The following is a 20432-nucleotide window of genomic DNA, read 5'->3' on the forward strand; positions in this document are numbered from 1 at the left end:
AAGACTCCCTAGACAAATAATCAATTTATGGTAAATCTTGATATTTTAGTGTACTGAGTTTCAACTTAGCTATGTTTGAGGATCAGCTTAGGCAACCAATTTATTCAACATGACTATTTGAGCTGGATTCCACACAACAACAGGTAACACATTCTTGTGAATGTTGGCTGTTTTTTCCAACACTGTAAACAATGCAGCATATTGACTTCAAATTAAAACAGTCAAAACCACTAAAATAAAACTTTTTTTATAAACCACTTTTTCAGACATTCTTAGATCTTCTATGCAGACCAGGGTGATCATCAGTTCTGGTAACCAGTTCACATACCTTATGTCTCATTGTTAAAAAGTGCCATGCAGAGCAGTATTTGGGTCAGTATTTAATATATACTGAAAAGAAGAGTGAAAAACACCAGACATTTCCCCACCAACTCTTGCAGAATATATGAAAGGAAATACGGGAAGGCTAATAAATCACATTAATAATACATCTGGGAGCTGTTAAGGCTAGCCAGACAGGGTTATTTTGTGAGTGATTCTCTTGACACGATGTGTTATTGTGTGTGTGTGAGATGAAATTACAGCATAAAAGGATTTTGAGTGTCTCCATCAACTAAGTCCTGATAAAAATAATAATCAGCCATCTGTAATATGAGATTTTTTCCAGACATGTGATGCACACTGTGTGTACAGTAAAGTGGAGGTATTCTAATGTAAACAGACTGATAATATTAGCTGTAGTCAATACAGGAGTCTGAGAGTGGCCTGGAACAACAACAGGTTAACTTTGAAAGGCAAGAGCATGAATCAATGGAGGTGCTCTCAGCAAGTGATCGCAGCCACTCTCCCTGCGATCAGGTAGCCTTAAAAGCATAAAAATCCGGACAGTAGAAGGTATGTCTTTGTTAGGCACTCTGCTGTTAGCCCCCATTCCTGAAGAGGAGCTGCATCATCCACTGCTGACCCAACCGAGTTAGACAGAAAGGAGGACATGCTTTTAAATGTAAGGTCATATGGCTTGGTCAAATTTCATAACACTGCTGACGCTGATTTTTATCATAGCGATACCTTTAAATCTGAAAACACACCGAAGATCAGAACCGCAGTCAGATCCATCTTATCCTTAATTTCATTTGTTCTTATTCTTTTTGGCTGCAACAATGATTTGGAATGAAAGTATGCCGCAGAAACAGACAAAGGCACAGACACTCAAACATGTCACCCATCCACAGAGCAATAACATTTAAAGTTATCTGTTTTGGTCTCTTCTCTTCAAGTTTCCCTACTTTTATGTGAGTTCTGAACAGACATGCTGGAGATGGATTGTGTTTGTCAGTGTCAGAATGTGGCAAAAATTTGTGTACATGTTGGTGTGTGTCAGTATATATAGAAGTCCAAGACACTGACCTGAAACTCCTCACGGAGGTGGGAGGAGTTACTCTGGGAGTCGACCCTCAGCATTTCTTTATAGGCCTGAGCAAATTCGTTCACCATGATGGACGTCTCCCCACACAAGCATGCTTCCAGTATGGCATCATGGATGAATATATACTGCTCCTGTAGAGACAGAGAGAGTCATGGGAGGCTGGATAAATGGAGGCAGGTACAGAGACAAGCACAATGGCACAGAGAGAGACAGAAATTACTGAATGCTTTCAGGTGCTGGAATGGAGTCAAAAGACACGGAATCCGAGTTTTTGTATAACCTGCTCCAAACTGAATGAAACATTAGCTAGAATGAAGGGCAATTGCAGGCTGAATTTAATTCAAGCATCCAGTAAATAATTGCCCACACCTAAACAAATGAGGGATTTGCATAAAGTTGTTTGGTTTTGCAAATATCAGGACATCAGAGGAGAATGAAACTCTTTATTGGTATAGACAGAAATGTAGTTTCATTACATACACTCAAACACGGCAATACAGTAGAGCTGAGTTTCTGCACCTATTTGCTCTATATAAAAACACCATGCAACAGACATACAAACTCCTCACCAAACTCCCTATCAGTTTCAGTGTTTTCTAAAATCAATCAATAAGCCCCCTATAAGCCCTTAAACATAAAAAAACTATTTGTGACTGCATTACATGAGTTAATATGGATAGAATATACAGATCACTGCAATCATCAGATTTATTTAATCTATGAACTACAGATTACATACACATTTCAGAGCACTGAAATCCCAAAATTACCAGGGGCTTACCATGTCCATGATGACTGTATGTAAGCATCTGAACATGTCTGTATATTGATCAGAACCATACACAAGTGTGTAAGCGTGTGTGCTTACCTCTGTCTGTATCATGTTGATGCGCCGTGAGCAGAGTGTTTTGACACAGTTGTAAATGTCCACAACCCCCTCACACTCTGCCATGTCCAGCATCACATCCAACACAATGTAGCAGCCCGTTCGGCCAGCTCCCATACTGTCAGACATAGGCAGGAGAGATTAATTTGCTGCAGATAAATATTTCATGATTCACAAACACGACATAACAGAAATATGACAAGACACAAGGTAGTAACATTTTTCCGGTTCCCAACAACCAATTCAGTGTGTGGATGATTTGAACCAGATTTGTAGAGGAATGTGAACAGGAGGTGCTGTATGAAAGTGAACTGGTGGAGCTCATACCTGCAGTGCACCACAACAGGTCCAGCATCAGGTGGTGTGGAGGCTTTGACCCTCCGGATGAAGGCCAGGAGGCCGGTGGCGTGGTAAGGCACGCCATGCTCAGGCCAGGAGGTGAAGTGGAACTGCCGCACCTCGTGTTTGGCTGAGTAGCCCCTCTGTAGAGGCATAAAAGCCATAAATATTCTGTTCTTAAGACTGAAAGGAGAATTTTCTGTACCATGCAGAGGAACAAGACACTTAGAAATGTTGCGCAACACTTGTGTATAGATGCCAAATCTGTAAAAGCCACATACTCACTGGACATTGAAAATGTCAAGAAGGTATAATTCTGAAGATAGGGGCAGGGACGAAGCCCAGGAGATTTAGGGTTCTCACTGCTGGTTTTTGCATAATGTATATGATTTTATGAGAATGCATGTGTGTATGAAATCTTTTTCTCATGCTCTGCTGTAGTATTCAGGATAGGTACCTGGTGATTGTTGTCAAAATGGAACCACAATTAGTCTGATAAGACTGAGACAAATGCCCAATAACTAATTTCAGGTTCACTATGACTAAAAATAAATAAATATGTACATCCCACTGGAAAGTGAAGTGATTGTCATTGTGAAACTCTACAGCACAGCACACGATGGGCACAGCAAAATGTGCCCTCTCCTCATCACTCTCTGTGAGCAGTGAGCAGCCATGGCAGGCTCCCCGGGAGCAATGCATGGGGACAGTGCTTTGCTCAGTGACACCTCAGTGGCACCTTGGCAGCTCAGGACTTGAACTGGCAACCTTCTGATTATGGGTCCATTTCCGTGCCTGCTAGGCCACCACTCTCCCCATTACCTGTTAGCATTTATTTATTTATTTCACTCAGAAACTTCAACTATTTCAACTATTGTCAAATGCTTAGATTCTCTTATCCAGTTGCAGACACAATGAAAACTACACAACAAGTCATATTAATATCTGATATGTCATACCCAGGAACCTTTTCAGCCAATCAAAATGACAGCTTGGTAATGTCCTTAAATATGGATTCAACAGAAACAATTCTGGGCATTATATAATTTTTGGCTGAGTGACTCTTAAAGCAAATCCCTGCAGACCTCCTGCAGCTGAACTGACTATCCTCCCTCTAAACAAAGGAGTGCTGCTGATATGAGTCAAAGCCCCACGGAGGGTGGATGGAATAAAGAGGCTGGTCCACAGGGATGTGTGGCCCCAAGGACTTTTTTTTTTATCTCTTTCTGCTTTGACTTGGAGTACACACACACACACACACTCTGACACATTACTAAAGAAAGCAATCTGAAGGGAGCAGGGTGGGTGTTTATTCTTTGCTGGAAATCAGGGCAATCAAAGGATGTGTGGTTGAGCAATATGCTCCAAAAATGGCATGGTCAACAAAGGGTTGGTGCTACATGACTGTGTGGCAATGGTGATTCACACACTTCATAATCTTTCACTCTTGATGGTCCATTGGGTTATGTGAAAGGAGTTGGAAAATTAAAGAGTATGGGTCTAGAAATTGGTAGACATGCAATGTAGTCTGTCTATTCTACATAGAGAGTTGAAGGTCCCACCCCTTTCTGTCATCTTGTTTACTGCACTCTCATTGGCTGTAGTCCTTTATTTTATGGTATTCGTTATACATGTATCTATTCAAAGTCTATACCATTTAACAAACTATATAACAATTTAATAATATTTATTGTACCCCAATACCTACCCTAATAAGTATGAGCAGGTTTTTGTGCATTTTTATGTCTGGCTCCCAGGAAACTCTCTACACATGGTGTTACAGCCTCATGTCCCCCTTCACCACTAAAATTACAAACCAACAGCCCCTCCCTTCCTCCTCCCCCTCAGAGCCCAAATGAAATGCGCACAGCAATGGCAGTGGAGCCATGTTGACAGTGACGTGATAATGCAGAGCCTGGGTCCTGACAGCCACCCCAGCCCTCCTGCTGAGCCCCCCACATCTGTGATTAACAGGTAGGCGCATACAGGCAATCCAGACATCAGGCACCCAACCACACCACTTACACCCACACAGTACAGCACTGACATGCTGGAGCCAGACAGAAAAAGAGAAAAAATTCAAATGAAGTGAGGGAGAAATTAAGTGAAGTTGCAGATGGAAAAACAAAACAGTGTTAAGGGAATTCTAAAAAAGAGGGCGGAACTTAGCCAATTCAGACCGAGGGAAGGAATATCTATTGGTGTTGTACACAACTTTACAGATTATGGAATTAATGTGTATAATCCTGTTATAATGCCCCTGTTGTGTTTCAATCCTGAAGTGACAGCTGGAGCTGAACATTTATCACCTTGGGCCACATGAACACGCATCCTGCCAAAAAAAGATACTCCCTTTTCTAGAGTAATTTATTTTTTAGAGAATTGTGTTTTTTTTTTTATTCCACATTCGGTTGTCATGGTTGACGTTAGTCTGCTAGCAGAAAAACACACAATTACCTATCTGCTAGCTCAGGAGGCACTAAAAATATGTCTGTGTGTGTGTGTGTGTGTGTGTGAGAGAGAGAGAGAGAGAGAGAGAGAGAGAGAGAGAGAGACAGTGAGCAAGAGAAAGAGTGTGAATTTGTATGTAGTGCGGAGATGGGAAACAACAAAAGGGAAAAAAAATCGCAGCAATATCATATCACATTATCACCCTTTCCTCATATGATTTATCACAACAACATTCTTCAGCCTCAGAGACAGAAACAGAGACGCAGGGAGATCTAAAACAACTAGATAGCTATAAAGTACTGACAAAAAGTAATACAGCATTAATACAACCCAGCAAAATAGAAAATCACGGTTTATCTAAGCTGCAAGACTTTAATTAACATAACAAAAACCCTTGGTCAAACATAGATGAAATATTCCTTTACATTTACTTTCATGAAACAATGACCTTATGTGTATAGCGATTCTGTTATCTTATTGTTCTCTGAGCAGCAATACAATACTGTAGACTTGTGCTGATTTCTTTTTCCAAAGAAAGATAATAAAAAAAATATTAAATATTAGTCATGGGATGGTAGTAGCCTAGTGGGTAACACACTCGCCTATGAACCAGAAGACCCACTTACTACCATTGTGTCCCTGAGCAAGACACTTAACCCTAAGTTGCTCCAGGGGGACTGTCCCTGTAACTACTGATTGTAAGTCGCTCTGGATAAGGGCATCTGATAAATGCTGTAAATGAAAAAGTAGTCAAAGACAACACAAGTAAACACCAAATTTGTTTTTAAATGTAGGATTTTATTATTATGAGAGAAAAAAAAAACCAAATGGCCCTGTGTGAAAAGTTATCCCCCCCTGTTAAAACACAATTTAACAGTAGTTCATAACATCGGAGTGGTTCATCACTCTAGCCACACCCAGGCCTGATTACTGCCAAACCTGTTCTCAATCAAGAAATCACTGATGCACCATAGAGAGCATCCTGACAGGAAATATCTCAATCTGGTTCGGGAACAGCACCATGAAGGACAGGCGAGCACTACAGAGGGTGGTTCGATCAGCCAAACGAATCATCTGTACCAAGCTCCCTGACCTTCAATCTATCTACAGCAAACGGTGCTGTACCAGGGCCAGGAAGATAGTGAAGGACCTCACCCACCCCAACAATGGACTCTTCTCTTTGTTGCGATCAGGGAAGCGCTTTCGCTCCCTGAAGTCCAACACAGAGAGAATGAGGAGGAGCTTCTTCCCGCAGGCTGTCCAAGCTCTCAACAACAACAGTACATAGAACTCCAGCACTTTCACCTCCAATCACTCCGGACTCTTTTGCACAAAATCACTCTGCACTTTTTACTTTACTTATAAAGCCATTTCTAAAGCTTTGGGTCACCAGCGAACAGCAGTGAGAGCCATTATCCACAAATGGTGAAGACATGGAACAGTGGTGAATCTTCCCAAGAGCGCAGCAACAACTCATCCAAGAGGTCACATAAGAAGCCACAACAACATCCTAAGAACTCCAGGCTTCATTGCCTCAGTTAAGTTCAGTGTTCATGAATCCACCATAAGAAAGTGTGCCAAGACAAAAACACTGCTGAGCAAAAAGAACAATACATCTGCCGTAAAAGTAACACCACATTTCAGAAGAAAACAATTATATAAAACAACAATAAAATATTATTTTGGTAGTGTGACATTCTGAGGCTTTTTTTGCTGCTTCAGGACCTGAAAGACTTGCTGTGAAAAATGGAACCATGAATTCTGCAAGACACACCAGCAAGTCCACTTCTGATTGGCTGTAGAAAAACAGAATGAAGACTTTGGAGTGGCCTAGTCAAAGTCCTGACCTGAATCCTGTTGATGCAAAAGTACTGTCCCCACACAATGCTCCCTGGGCACCTGTCGTGGCTGCCCACTGCTCCCTCAGGGGATGGTTAAATGCAGAGACCACATTTAACTGTGTGCACTGGGTGCTGTGCTGTGGTGTGTCACATGTGACAACTAATCACTTTCACTTTCAGATGCTGTGGCATGACATTAAAAGGCAGTTCATGCTTGAAAACCCTCCAATGTGGCTGAACTACAACAATTCTGCAAAGATGAGTGGGCCAAAACTCCTTCACAGTGCTGTAAAAGACTCAAATAGCAAATTACCGCAGATGCCTGGTTGCCGTAGTTGCCCAACCAGTTATTCAGTTTAGGGGGCCCAACCAGTTATTCAGTTTAGGGGGCAATCACTTTGTCATGTAGGTTTGGATATTTTCTCCCTTACTAATAAAATCCTTCAGTTAAGTAAATACAGAATGTGTTTGTGTTGTCTGTGACTAGTATTTAATATTATTTTATGATCTGAAAAATATAAATTAGTCATATAAATATGACTAATATGGAAAAATCAAAGAGAACACAACATTTTTTTTACACAAGTGAAGATGATTATTGGTTTACAGAGTTGGGTGAGACCCAGATGGAGATTAAAAATAAATTAATAGGCAGACAGATAGACAGAGGCAGACAAAATTAAACTGAGAGAGGTGACCAGGATGCTGCTTCTCAGAGACATGTGTGTTTTAATAGCAGTTCCCTCTCGGAATAATAAATAGCAGTCATTTATGACTGCCTGGCCACAAGGTCAGGAGACTTTTTTTTCATAGTTACATGCTGCTCATCTCCTAGATTCCCACTTTCCTCTGTATCATGCAGACTGGAAATTATATTAACAGGCAAGTTGATACTGAAACTGCATCATATGTCATATGTATATGTGAAACAGAACCACCAGAGCTTTTCTATGTTCATGTGTATCTGGATCTTAGTCTGAACTGAACATGGTATTGTGTGTTTTAGTGTGTGTCTGTGTGTGTTGCCCTTACCCTCTCCAGAGCAAAGGTTCTCACGGTGTACTCAGCCAGGGTTTCTGTCTTCAGCAGTGTGATCTTAATATCACCATACAGCTCACTGTCATCAGGCCAATATTTACAACACTTCACCTGAGATACACAAGTGATGAAATCATTACATGTTCGATCAAAAACTCACATACAAGCACAAAGGCATGCAAACACTATTTTTAGCACTCTGATTTATAATCAGAGCTCAACCCCCCAGTTCTTGTAAAAGATCTCTAGATATTGACAGTTGTTTCCTGATATTAATGACAATTACATTTTTTAATAATTAATTTTCTGTGTTTTACACTGCCTAAAATACAGCACTGTACATAAGGTCACAGTGAGGTTGACTCAGATCATGTTCAAGTAAACATTTGTTTCAATTCATTTCTGATACATCATGCCCACAAGAGCATGAGTTGGAAATGGCCTTGACTGTTGACTACCAAATTCCAACCAGTTCATGGAAAATGTAATGAATTGACGCTATGACCTATGGGCAGAGCTGAGTTAGTCCATCAGAGAGTTAGAACATGCACCAAAGCCAGTTCACCATGTTTTTGTTCATTTAATCCACTGTTCATTCACCCAGGCTGTGAATTCAACCTGGCTCCCCTTATTGCATTTAGTTATGGCATAAAATATTCAGCCAACAAAAGAGACAGATTTGCATGTTTGGCTGTGAAAGCTGTGAAACACCAACGCCAAAACCTAGTCTAGCCCAGACACAGCCACTTAGGACTGATATCAGAGCAGAACAGATGCATTAGTCATAATATAAAACTATTTCCGGAAAATCATGTTTAAAATAGTTGTTTAGGAGCTCAGAAACAACAGCATTAACAGCAAGATGGAACAAGCTGTTCATGCCGTTGCTCTCAGGCAAAATGCCCAGTGTATGGGTAATGATGAGTAAATGTATGTTGGTACACAGGGGGAAAACGGTGGCACAATAAACATTAGAGATAATTACACAACATTTGGTGATTCACCCCCCAATGTGTGTGGTCACTGCAAACAGCAAACAGCAGGAAAAAGTTTTCATACCTGCTTGTGGGTTTATGTGCATGTATCTACCACTACTTTACATTTAGGCATGTATACAATACAAGTGTGTGTTAAGTGTGTGTGAAGCATATAGACATACCCTCCCCACCTCCACCAGTTTGGTGATCATGACAATGCTAAAGCAGTTCTCCTGCCACACCATCCTCCAAAAGTCATACACTGTCTCTTGTTTTGGACCTGCATAGAGAAAACACAAATGTCATGATAAACACATGCATTACCACTGGATTTTTCAAGCACTTCAAGACCAGTTTGAAATGGTACAAAGGCAAGTGAACTGCCAGAGGGTTACCCAAAACAGAAAAATAATGTACATCTCAAAATTATACAAAATTATACATTTTCAAAGAACAAGAAATGTGTTAACAATGGAAGAGAGATAAACCATCACTTTTAAAGTGTAGGGATTTCCTACAGAGAAATTGCAAAGAAAATCAAGATCAATCACCATCAAAAGTCACCCAGAGTCTGGGAAAACTGGAAGAGGTCTGGATGACCTAAAGTCACCACAGCATCACCAAGACAAGTTTCTGAGTGTCAACAGCTTGCATCATAAGAAGCTCACTGGACAACAGCTGAACAGTGATCATAGTAAGCAAGGCTCAATTTCAACTGTAAAGGTCAAGGTGCAGCAAAGAATCCATTACTAAGACAACAGAGTAGGATAGGATCAACTGTCAATCATGCACAAGGAAGCATGATGGGCTGGGGCTGTTTTTCCGAATCCAGGTTTGGTGACATCTACAGAATGAAACTGTGGACACTATGCAAAACCCTCTGGTATGTGCCTAGCTGGTCCAGGGTTCATCAAGTCTAAACTACACCAGAACTACCTTATGAAAACAGAACAAAGTGGTAAGCTTGAAAACATGTTCAGGTCTGAAGAGTCTCCAGACTTAAACCAATCTAATTTGATATGAACTGGGAAGAAGAGTAAAATGTAAAGCATCCTAAAAGTGCCACACAGTTATGGGAATATTTGATTTAAACTAAATTATTTTTTGTTCTTTATTATCTTTTTAGAATACAATGAAACATGGAACTGATTGGTTTTCAATTTAAAACCTTGAACATTTTTGGTTTTCTAAAACTCTTTGGCTGGAAACTCTTTGTCTCTAGCAAACTAATTCTCACTACATCACATCACATGACTGCTTTTTTGCATATCAACTTATTGAATTTGGATGAACACATTGCTTTCCTTTTCATTCATGTCATGTATGACAATAATACAATTTTAAAAATGTCAATTTTAAAAAGAGGTCTAAAATATTGTAGGATGTCTAATACTGTGTATATTCACAATACCAAAAACACAGCAGCCAGAGTTGTGCTATGAAATGGCACACACGCACACACACACACATTCCAACACCGACCACCACACTGTCCAACTGTGAAGAGTGTTGGGTTTGTACTGTTCATGATTTATTGGCCACCACATTCAGCAGCGGTACACCCATCCATTTCTCTTCAGATGCATCATTACTCAAGTGTCATTATGTGCTATGGCATTATAAGGACACACAGTGATTCAGTCTGTTAAGAGAACTCAGAACCGACATTTCTGCTGACAGAGACACTCACACAGAGAACCCTCTGCAAGGGTGTGCTTCTGTATCACTTACGACACAGCACTCATCTGGCCTGAAACTGAATTGGAGTAGACTGACAACCCCTCATACTGACTGGAAGATGTGTGTATGTGTGCGCGTGCGTGCGTGTGCATGTGTGTTCGTGTGTATAAGCAGTAGACTGGGGTGATTTTGATCACCAAAGGCCATGTGTTCTTATATTGAAGAGTGATCAAACATACTTTTGTTGGACCTAAGCATAGTTACACTTATAATGTCCAATGTAGATTTTCATGTTTCAACTTCCCCAATCCCACGCAAGCATATATATTTTTATTACTGCAGTCTTAATGCTACCAAGAATATTATATATAGGCCATGTGTTCTTATATTGAAGAGTGATCAAACATACTTTTGTTGGACCTAAGCATAGTTACACTTATAATGTCCAATGTAGATTTTCATGTTTCAACTTCCCCAATCCCACGCAAGCATATATATTTTTATTACTGCAGTCTTAATGCTACCAAGAATATTATATATAGGCACAATGACATTAAAATCACATTTAATTTGTTTACAGTACCATTATGCTTGAATGCCACAGCAGTGGATAGGATGTTTGGAATAAATACAGAACAATGACGTAGTAAAATTTATACATGTAACAGAGCTAAGGTCTGTTACCTGTAACTACACTCTGAACAGCCATGTAATGGTATCTATTGTTATTATGATATATATGATTTATTATGAACTATATTAATGTTTTTGTAAAGATGATTAATTTATTGTCTCTCACAAATGGTTTTGTCCAGGACCATAAAGCCTGGTCCAAGTTGTTAGACTGGAAACAGAGAGAGATTGAGATGAGATGAGATAAGATGAGATGGAAAGAGAGTTTTATTGCCAGTTTTTTAGAGGTTGACTGTAAAACTGTATTTATTGAAGTTTTTAAAATATAATTTAATAAATTGAGTCTGCCTCCAATTGTCATCCACAAGACTTAGCCATTTGCTAAAATAATTTATTGTACACACACTGCACCCCGTATTGACAGAAAAGCACAGACTCGTTGACATTTATTTATTAACAAAGAAAAACTGAAATATCACATGTATCACTAAGTATTCAGACCCTTTGCTAGTATAAGCACCTTTTTGATCTAATACAGCCATGAGTCTTTTTGGGACTTGGGTTTTTTAAACCTGGATATGGGGATCCTCTGCCATTCCTCCTTGGAGATCCTCTAGAGTTCTGGCAGGTTTGATGATAATCATTGGTGGACAGCCATTTTAGGTTATGTTACTGGGACTCTGTTGCACAAATGTACCACTATAACCACATATTTCTGTACCAGTTGAACAATGCCACAGTCTGCCGCTGCTTCGGTTTGTTCTCTCTAAGGCACTGAATCAAGCGCCCAGACCACCTCCAGAGTACAGTAAAGCGACCACCAGAAGAATCTTATTCAATAGCAATGAACTGCTTACGAGTCACCACAGCCACCACCACTGTAAAACCTAAAGCTTCAGGGATATTCAAATGGACTAGTAGCATTATAATGGAAACGCAATGTACACCATGACACTGGATTAAACAAATATTGTCCAGTACCTCTAAACATGGAAAGATGCGCTATATTGCACTTTGGAGTTTTACAGCACTACAACTGTAGGACTTCTCTTTGTATCACTCCTTCCCAAGGTTTCTTCCTTTCTTTTTTTTCCTCTCTCCTACAGTTTTTGTGTGGAGTTTTTTGTTGTGTGCAGAAGGGTCAAGAGTGTGTGGGGGAAAATACTGTATGTGATTATGGGCTATATAATAAATAAATAAATGTTTTTGTTGTCTATCCAGATGTCACGACTACGGACTTAAGGGGGAAGGAAGCGCAGAGGTTTGACATGCTGGGAATGGGGTTTTATTATAAATAAACAATGAATAAATACAAATAAACAATGGCGCGGTGGCCGAAAACAATTAACTTAAGGAAAGAACATAAACTAACCCGCAGGCGTGTGGCGATTGCCAGAACTCAAAACATAAACCCATTCACTAACGGAGGTCAAGTTCAATGCCGGAGATTCCGAAGGGGCGGAAATCTCCGGGGTTTAAGCATTGTCAGGATTGGCCACCGGTGATTAGCCCAGCTAATCAATCCTAACACCAGAGATGCTCAATTGGGTTTAAGTCAAGGGTGCTGGCTGGGCCATTCAAGAACAGTCACAGAGTTGTTGTAAAACCACTCCTTCATTATTTTTAGATTATTTTAGCTCTGTGCTTAGGGTCATTGTCTTGTTGGAAAGTAAACCCATGTCTGAGGTCCTGAGCACTCTGGAGAAGGTTTTCAACCAGGATATTCCTGTACTTGGCCACATTCATTTTTCCCTTGATTGCAACCAGTCATCCTGTCACTGCAGCTGCAAAACACTCTCACCACCTTCACTGTTGGGACTGTATTAAACAGGTGATGAGCCAAACAGTTCTATTTGGCCATAGAATCAGATGTGTCTTGCACACCATGCAAACTTTCATGTGTCTTGCACTGAGGAGAGGCTTCCTATTGATCACAATAACAAAACACACACATACGCGCGCACGCACACGCGGGTCGTTCTATAAAATTCTGTCTCTTCAGGCAGTTCCTTTGACCTCATGATTCTCATTTGCTCTGACATGCATTGTGAGCCGTAAGGTTTTATATAGACAGGTGTGTGGCTTTCCTAATCAAGTCCAATAATCAATCACAGCTGGACTCAAATGAAGGTGTAGAACCATCTCAAGGATGATTAGAAAAAATTGACAGCACCTTAGTTAAATATATGAGTGTTACAGTAAAGGATCTGAATACTTAGGACCATGTAATATTTCAGTTGGCAATCAATTCAGTTAATGTATTTTTCTGTCAATATAGGGTGCTTTGTGATTAATGAGGGAGAAAAAGAACTTTTATCAAAAATTATTTTAACAAATGGCTGCATTATAAGAAAGACAGAAAAATTTAAGGAGGTCTGAATACTTTCCATACTCACCGTAAATATTTAGTAACAAGACCATGATATGCCAAAACCACAATCAGTGCAAATGAAGGTTGTGAGTATGACTGGCCAAATTTGGGCCTTTAAACCCCAGAAGCTCCAGGGACATTGTGAGATGACTGTGATTTGGAACAGCTGGAAGATTCTCATCTGGTGATACTTCAACCTCCTTTGGGATAATTTCATGTGTCTCAAAATCAGTTTGAAATAGTATAGCATTTAATAACTGAACTATGTCAGTTATGATGAGTTCCACATTTCTTCAGCTTTTACACACACACATACACTGAAAAGCACATCCCAGCACTGGCAGAGGTACTCACCCTGAGTGGCGATGAAGTGGTTGGATCGATGGTAGCCCTGGAAAACATAAGGGGCAAACACACTGAGTAAGCCATCTGTGTTTCTGACAACCAAACCAAGGGTCGCTCACCCACCCCCACGACACACACACACTCACACACACGCACACACACAGGTGCGCACACACTCACACAACAATACATATACAAAAACACTGACCCAGTTCACTGTGCATTTGGCTGTTTATTACAGCATGTGTCCAAAATGCAACACTATTTTATATGCGGAGATGCCCGCATTTCTGTTGCAATGAAGGCCAAAGCACACATCCACAAGGCTGGCTATGAAGAACTCATTTCACGTGCGATAAAACAGTCAGAAATACAAGCAGCCTGCACTGTGAGAAATGTAGGCATTTGAAGACACTACATTTTTCACAAAATGATGCCTACCTGCTCCTCTTCAGCCAGGCTGACAATCCCACCATGCACTGTGGCATTTATAGGGAGATTTAATGCTGAAGGGAATTTACTCCGGCTTTAAAGAACACTCTGCATGCCTCACTTACACACTCGAGCAGTTGTGCGTGCCAGTGTTCTGTCTGCAGCATACGAGTAGCATTTAAAGATGACCCTCCCTTTTTTTATGCTCATGGCATTATATGATAAAACTGTGAGTGACAATTGTTCAAGTTTGCTTTCTTGTAAAAATGCATAAACCTTCTTTTAAACCCTCAGAGGTGGGTTTCTTATAGCTTTACATATGGCCATTTGAATCACTTTAACTGCCACTGCCTGCAGTCCATCACAGGAAATTTAATGAAGAATTCTGTATTACATTTTACAAGGTAGTATTTAGAATTCAGAGAAGCATTTTGGAATCCATTTTCTGCGATACATATGGCTGATATGCCAGTTGTCAACTGTAGTGTATTAGCCAGGATGTCTGGAATGTCCCTTGACATGAACGTAGACTTAGTCGTAAGACTCACTGGGGTGTCTGCCCACTTACATTGTGGTGATTTGCGAAACATTGACAAAATCACAAAAAACCTAATGATACAGCACAGTGGATAAAGAATTCCTCTTTAATAATACTAGTAAATTAGATAGTACTAAAATGAGCAACAACTCAGTCCATATCTGTGTACATTTTTAACTTAGACAACCCTCCTAGGTTCTGCCATTGGTCCCAGACTCTCATTCCATGCATACAATCCATGAGCTCATCACCTAAATATACATTGTCACCGAACACTACAAGATGGATGTTTGATACCATGGCTGCTGTACCCAGGACTGTACTGCTGCTCAGACTGGTCAAACACAACAAATCTTTTTATACAGATTATATTTTTGCTGTTTTACCTGAAATGTATTTCTTACTTACATCTGCTTGGTGTTGCTCTTAGTCTTACTTACTGTGATGGTGTTGCTCTATTTCTCATGTGGTAAACTCCCAGCATGATTGGGCTTGATATTTAGTTCCACTAAAATCTCACACAGTTTAAATCAAGTACGCACTTACACATATATTCACACACAGTGAATCCAATCTGAAACTTTGAAATTATGTTATGGAGCAGGTAGCACTCATATGGCAGCGGCTGCCAGTTAAAGAAGACCATTGCTGATCTTTTGATTTGATCTTTAATCTCTTCCCTTGTCATCTCTTTTTTTAACCACATTATAAACAAAGATTAGTCTAAGATTAAAAGTCCTAATTCAAACACAGAGCTGAGTGATTCTATTGAATATCTGTTCTTTACAGCTTTTGTCTGTGAAAGTAAAATCTGATATGAGCAGAACACAGAATGAGCAGGGATGATCAGAAGAGTCAAAAATGATACTAAAAAAACAAAACATTGCACAGTTCACAAAGCATTGACATGAAGGTGGTAAAAATTATTATCTTACAGGAGAGGACAGGAAAGAAGAGGACAAGAGATCCATTTTTTGCTGCATCTGAAAGCGTGCAAAACAAACACAGCGCCACAGGAAGAAGGAAAGGAATGAGGGGGGCGAAAAAGAAAGAAGGAAGAAGGGAGAGCGGGAGAGAAGAAAGAGCAGCAATGTACTTACTTCCCTGTTTATCCGTATCTACAGGGTCCAAAAGTCGAAGAGGTGGGGAGGGGAGTAGAGAAAGAAGAGACAGAGGCTAGTTAATGAGAGACTAAGAAAGTACAGCAGGAGGGAGAGGAGATTACACATAAACACACGCAGACGAGAACTAACATCTACTCTCACCAGCTATATATTGCTACTTAGCCAAATTATTATGCACATTAATCAGCCACTCATTGGCCCAATCCTAAGGGGTTATTTTCTGACCCATCTGGACCAATGGAGTAAGAAAATGTTATGTTGTAGCTAGACTACAGCCTCTAACATACAGAGTAGGTGTTTCTAATAAACTGGCCAAACATGAGTGTACAGAATGCATTTAAATATAGACACAAGAGTTAAAACACACAGAATTCATACAGAGACTGATACATACGCTGCATAAATCTAATGATAGATACAATTAGTATCCTCTCAAAAGGCCATATTACACAGAATAAAAAGAAATGTGTGTGTGTGTTTGAGTGTCTTCACACTGCTAATTACAAATTGTTTTGCACACCCTTATTTAAATCAGATGGCAAATCCCACCATTTCTCATTAATAAATCCTATCACACAGAACAAACTCTCCAAGAATACACACAAACACAGCACAAAATTCAGAGAACCAAAAGCAGCAGCAGGCAGCAGAAAATATTTATATATTTTTCATTAATCGGTAACATTGCTCTTCCCATACACAACATGTCTACACCTGGCAGGGTGCCTTGTCCTGCTTACTTGTCCCACTGTCATTAGGGAATACATTCCATGAAGGGGTGCACTTGGTCAGCCACAATGTTTATGCAGGACCCTGGCCAAAGAATCACTCTGCCTCCATTATAAGCATCCTATTTTCATGTCTTCCCCAGGTAAGCAACCACATTCCATTGATCCATGATCCAGTTCTGATCTTCACACATTATGTGCACATTATAGGACACAGCATTGGCACCCTGACTGGTCTGTAGCAACACAGTCCCATACACAACTAACTGCTATAAACTGTGTGCTCTGACACCTTGATATCTGAACCAGTAAATTCAGCAATTTAAATTTGTCTCTCATCTGTTGGATCAAACAACACAAGCCTGCCTGAACTCTTCACATATATGAAGTCTTGGCCACCCATGACCCTGTTGCTCATCTTCCTTAGACTTTTGGTAGGTCTTACGTTTGGCCTCCAACAGCTTCAAGGACAAAATATTCACCTAAAACTCACAGCCAATCATAACATGAATGCAACTTTCTACTAAAGATTTTGCCCATATTCCCGTTGACTTCACCAATACAACAGACACAGGAGTAAATATGAAACAGAAAATATGAAACTGAATTAGAGATGCCAGGGTTGCCGTCAGAATGTTGAATGGTCTGATTTTAAAGAATCATTTATAATCCTGTCAGTCAACAGATTAATGTTCATACAAAAGGCCTTAATGAGCTGACAGTCCTCTCTGAATCCACATTTCAAACCAGCACCAAAGGGGAGCAGCAGCAGAAAATGGGAATCATATGCATGAAAGTGACAAAGCGAGAAAAAACAGATTGTTTTGAACATTTGTCAGAATCAATTGATACAACTATGAGTTGGGTACATCCCTAGTACTGGCTGCATTCCATGCAAGCCCAATATCATGCATCACCATAAACACCTTCTCCTGCTGTGAAGCATGGCCTTGGCAGAGTAATGTCATGAGATTCATGCATTTTATGGCAGCACAATAACCAAAGCATGGTACAAAAATGTTTTCCTACTTTTTTTGTGAATAGTTTTGTCTGTATGTCTGTCTTTGTCCATAATTGGTCAATATCCTGTTTCCCCTGAAATTTGGTGATCTCATGGGCCATGGACATAAGCCTTCATTATAAAAATAGATGTGAGTGTGCACGTGTGTGTGAGTGTGTGTGTGTGTGTACACACAGTTCTAGTGCAACAAAGCACTATAGACAATTTCTGATAAACAAGTGAAAAATGGCAATTACAAAACAACAAAAACAGTCAGTCCTGCTCCTCTTGAATTAAGAGAAGTGGTTCAATTAGTTCTGTGGACATATTGGCTGCAAGAGCCTTGACATTCAGAGGTTCAGCAGCAGTGAAAAATCTGTCTGCAATCGACAAATCAGGGGCACATGACAAACAGCTTGCTATAAAACAAACAGTCTTAACGGGCTTGCTATCAATAGGCATGCCATTATTTCTTAATGAGGTTAAGGTCACTGATATACACATGTTTTAAGGTTCTGCACAAGCATTGTCTATCAAACAGAGCAGCCAAACAACAAGAGATGCTGGGAATGCAGGGTAGATCCTTCCAGCTGTTACTGGCTAAACAGATTCAAGGGGGCTTAAAGTAAAGTGGATGTCATTGTAAAATGTGTCCTCTGCTTTTAACCATCACCCTTGGTAAGCAGTGGGCAGCCATGACAGGCACCCGGGGAGCAGTGTGTGGGGACAATGCTTTGCTCAGTGGCACCTCAGCAGATTGGGATTCAAACCGGCAACCTTCTGATTACGGGGCCCGTTTCCTTTAACCGCTAGGCAACCACTGCCGTTAAGTGTCACCACTGCCCCTAAGTGCACTCAGCAGGCATTTTATTAGGAACACATATCCTGTTGGTTATGATCTAACTGTTGTCAAATCACACAGGTTGCACTCAGCATCTTCTAGTGTTTCATCAGTTGCGTGCTTGAGCTAAATATTTTTTGGGGGATGCAGTATAGGTTAGGGGCCTGTCAGCCTGAGGCTGGTAGGAGGATGGGCAAAGGGGATGAACCATGGAATTGGCAGGGTTACACCCTAAGCCAGGATGATGGAAGGGAAAAAGGAGTTGGAGCACCGCCTTGCTGTTAGGTGCATCTTATCTTATTCAAGTTGTGTTTTTTCTGACTCTCATGTTGTTTGCTGACCTAATGTGTGCCAAACCTTGTTATGTTCCTATGTGTTTCAGTTTATGCCTACGAGTTCAGACTCGTTTGTTTATTAGTTTGGTGGTTAGTCTAGTGGGTAAAACACTCGCCTATGAACCAGAAGACCCGGGTTCAAATCCCACTTACTACCACTGTGTCCCTGAGCAAGACACTTAACCCTAAGTTGCTCCAGGGAAACTGTCCCTGTAACTACTGATTGTAAGTCGCTCTGGATAAGGGCGTCTGATAAATGCTGTAAATGTAAATGTAAATGTATTGTGTCCAGAGGCACTGTCCCTGTAATTGCTGATTGTAAGTCGCTCTGGATAAGGGCATCTGAAAAAATGCTGTAAATGTTGTTTTTTTTTTTGTTGTTGGTGTGCATTTTTTTTTTATGTGCAGAAGCTATTTTTTTAAATCAGTCTTTTTTAAAATACACCTTCTATCTTCATATTTCTGCAGGTTCAGAATCTAACAGGATTCAGTATCATAAAGCAACAGCAGAAACCATACACCAACAGCTCTATGCCCAAACTGAGCAGTGGTCTGTGGATCTAGTGACATCCAGTTCCTCTGTCACAGAGACAGGATAACATCAATCCAGTTTTAGCTGGATTTGATCCCTCATATGAAGGGCTTTATCAGCCTGATGTGATATTAAATGCAATTTATGTTTATTAAAAGGAAAGGAGCATTTTTTTCAAGGAAGGTGTAATGGATATACAGCACACTTGGCACAAAGGTTCAGAAAATATCAGTCCTGAAAAACCTTATCATATAAGTCAGCCACAGGAAGAAGCTCTAGACAAAGCAAGAAAGAGCATCTGAGTTTCTACATCAGTAACAACATTAACTCAGATATTTAAACAAAATCTTCATGAACTGCTTCTCTATAATTGTATGCATTGTATGCAAATGTTGCTCTAATTTGGACATATTGGATAGAGCTTTAGAAACTCACATCAATATAGTTGGCATTGATATAGTCAGAGTTTGGGTCTCCAAGCAGTGGATGTAGTTTCACCCGATGACGGTCATCTGGAACAGAATATTAAGTTTTAACAGAACAAAGTTTCCACTGTCCAAACACTAATCACAAAAAAAACATGATTTGTGGGCCTCATAAATGATGACGTTTAGTATAATAATATAATAATGTAATACCAATTGAATACATGTTACATATGTGTACACAAGATACATTAACCCAAATATGAAAAAAAATGGTAAAAAACAATAATGTTATGCGGTAGCTACTATCTCTTATACCATATTCATCTTTGCACTTTATTCTACAAATTTGCACTTATACGCCCCTTCTTACCTTACCTCTTACCCCACTGACTTTCCATACTTGCTAAGGCTGCACATGTACTAAAATAAGATCGATACAGAGAAGTGGCTAAGTCAGCGGCCCCATAATCAGAAGGTTGCCGGTTCG

The 20432-nt window shown here is 40.1% G+C and overlaps 1 protein-coding gene across 5 annotated transcripts in view; it reads right to left on the reverse strand.

Annotated features, from left to right (window-relative positions):
- ptprub (protein tyrosine phosphatase receptor type Ub) overlaps positions 1 to 20432 on the reverse strand; it is a 204966-nt gene that overhangs the window by 12217 nt on the left and 172317 nt on the right. For 3 of the 5 annotated variants that reach the window (XM_028980630.1, XM_028980632.1, XM_028980629.1), the window contains 8 exons: positions 19953 to 20029; positions 16058 to 16075; positions 13997 to 14033; positions 9141 to 9238; positions 7976 to 8092; positions 2640 to 2794; positions 2295 to 2430; positions 1408 to 1557 (listed from right to left, as the gene is read on the reverse strand). In XM_028980630.1, the coding sequence (XP_028836463.1) occupies positions 1408 to 1557; positions 2295 to 2430; positions 2640 to 2794; positions 7976 to 8092; positions 9141 to 9238; positions 13997 to 14033; positions 16058 to 16075; positions 19953 to 20029 (788 nt within the window). The remainder of the gene's footprint in view (positions 1 to 1407; positions 1558 to 2294; positions 2431 to 2639; positions 2795 to 7975; positions 8093 to 9140; positions 9239 to 13996; positions 14034 to 16057; positions 16076 to 19952; positions 20030 to 20432) is intronic. The other 2 variants (XM_028980633.1, XM_028980631.1) reach the window with 1 other exon arrangement.

Source organism: Denticeps clupeoides, chromosome 5, assembly GCF_900700375.1.
Source record: "Denticeps clupeoides chromosome 5, fDenClu1.1, whole genome shotgun sequence".
Taxonomy (NCBI): Eukaryota; Metazoa; Chordata; class Actinopteri; order Clupeiformes; family Denticipitidae; genus Denticeps; species Denticeps clupeoides.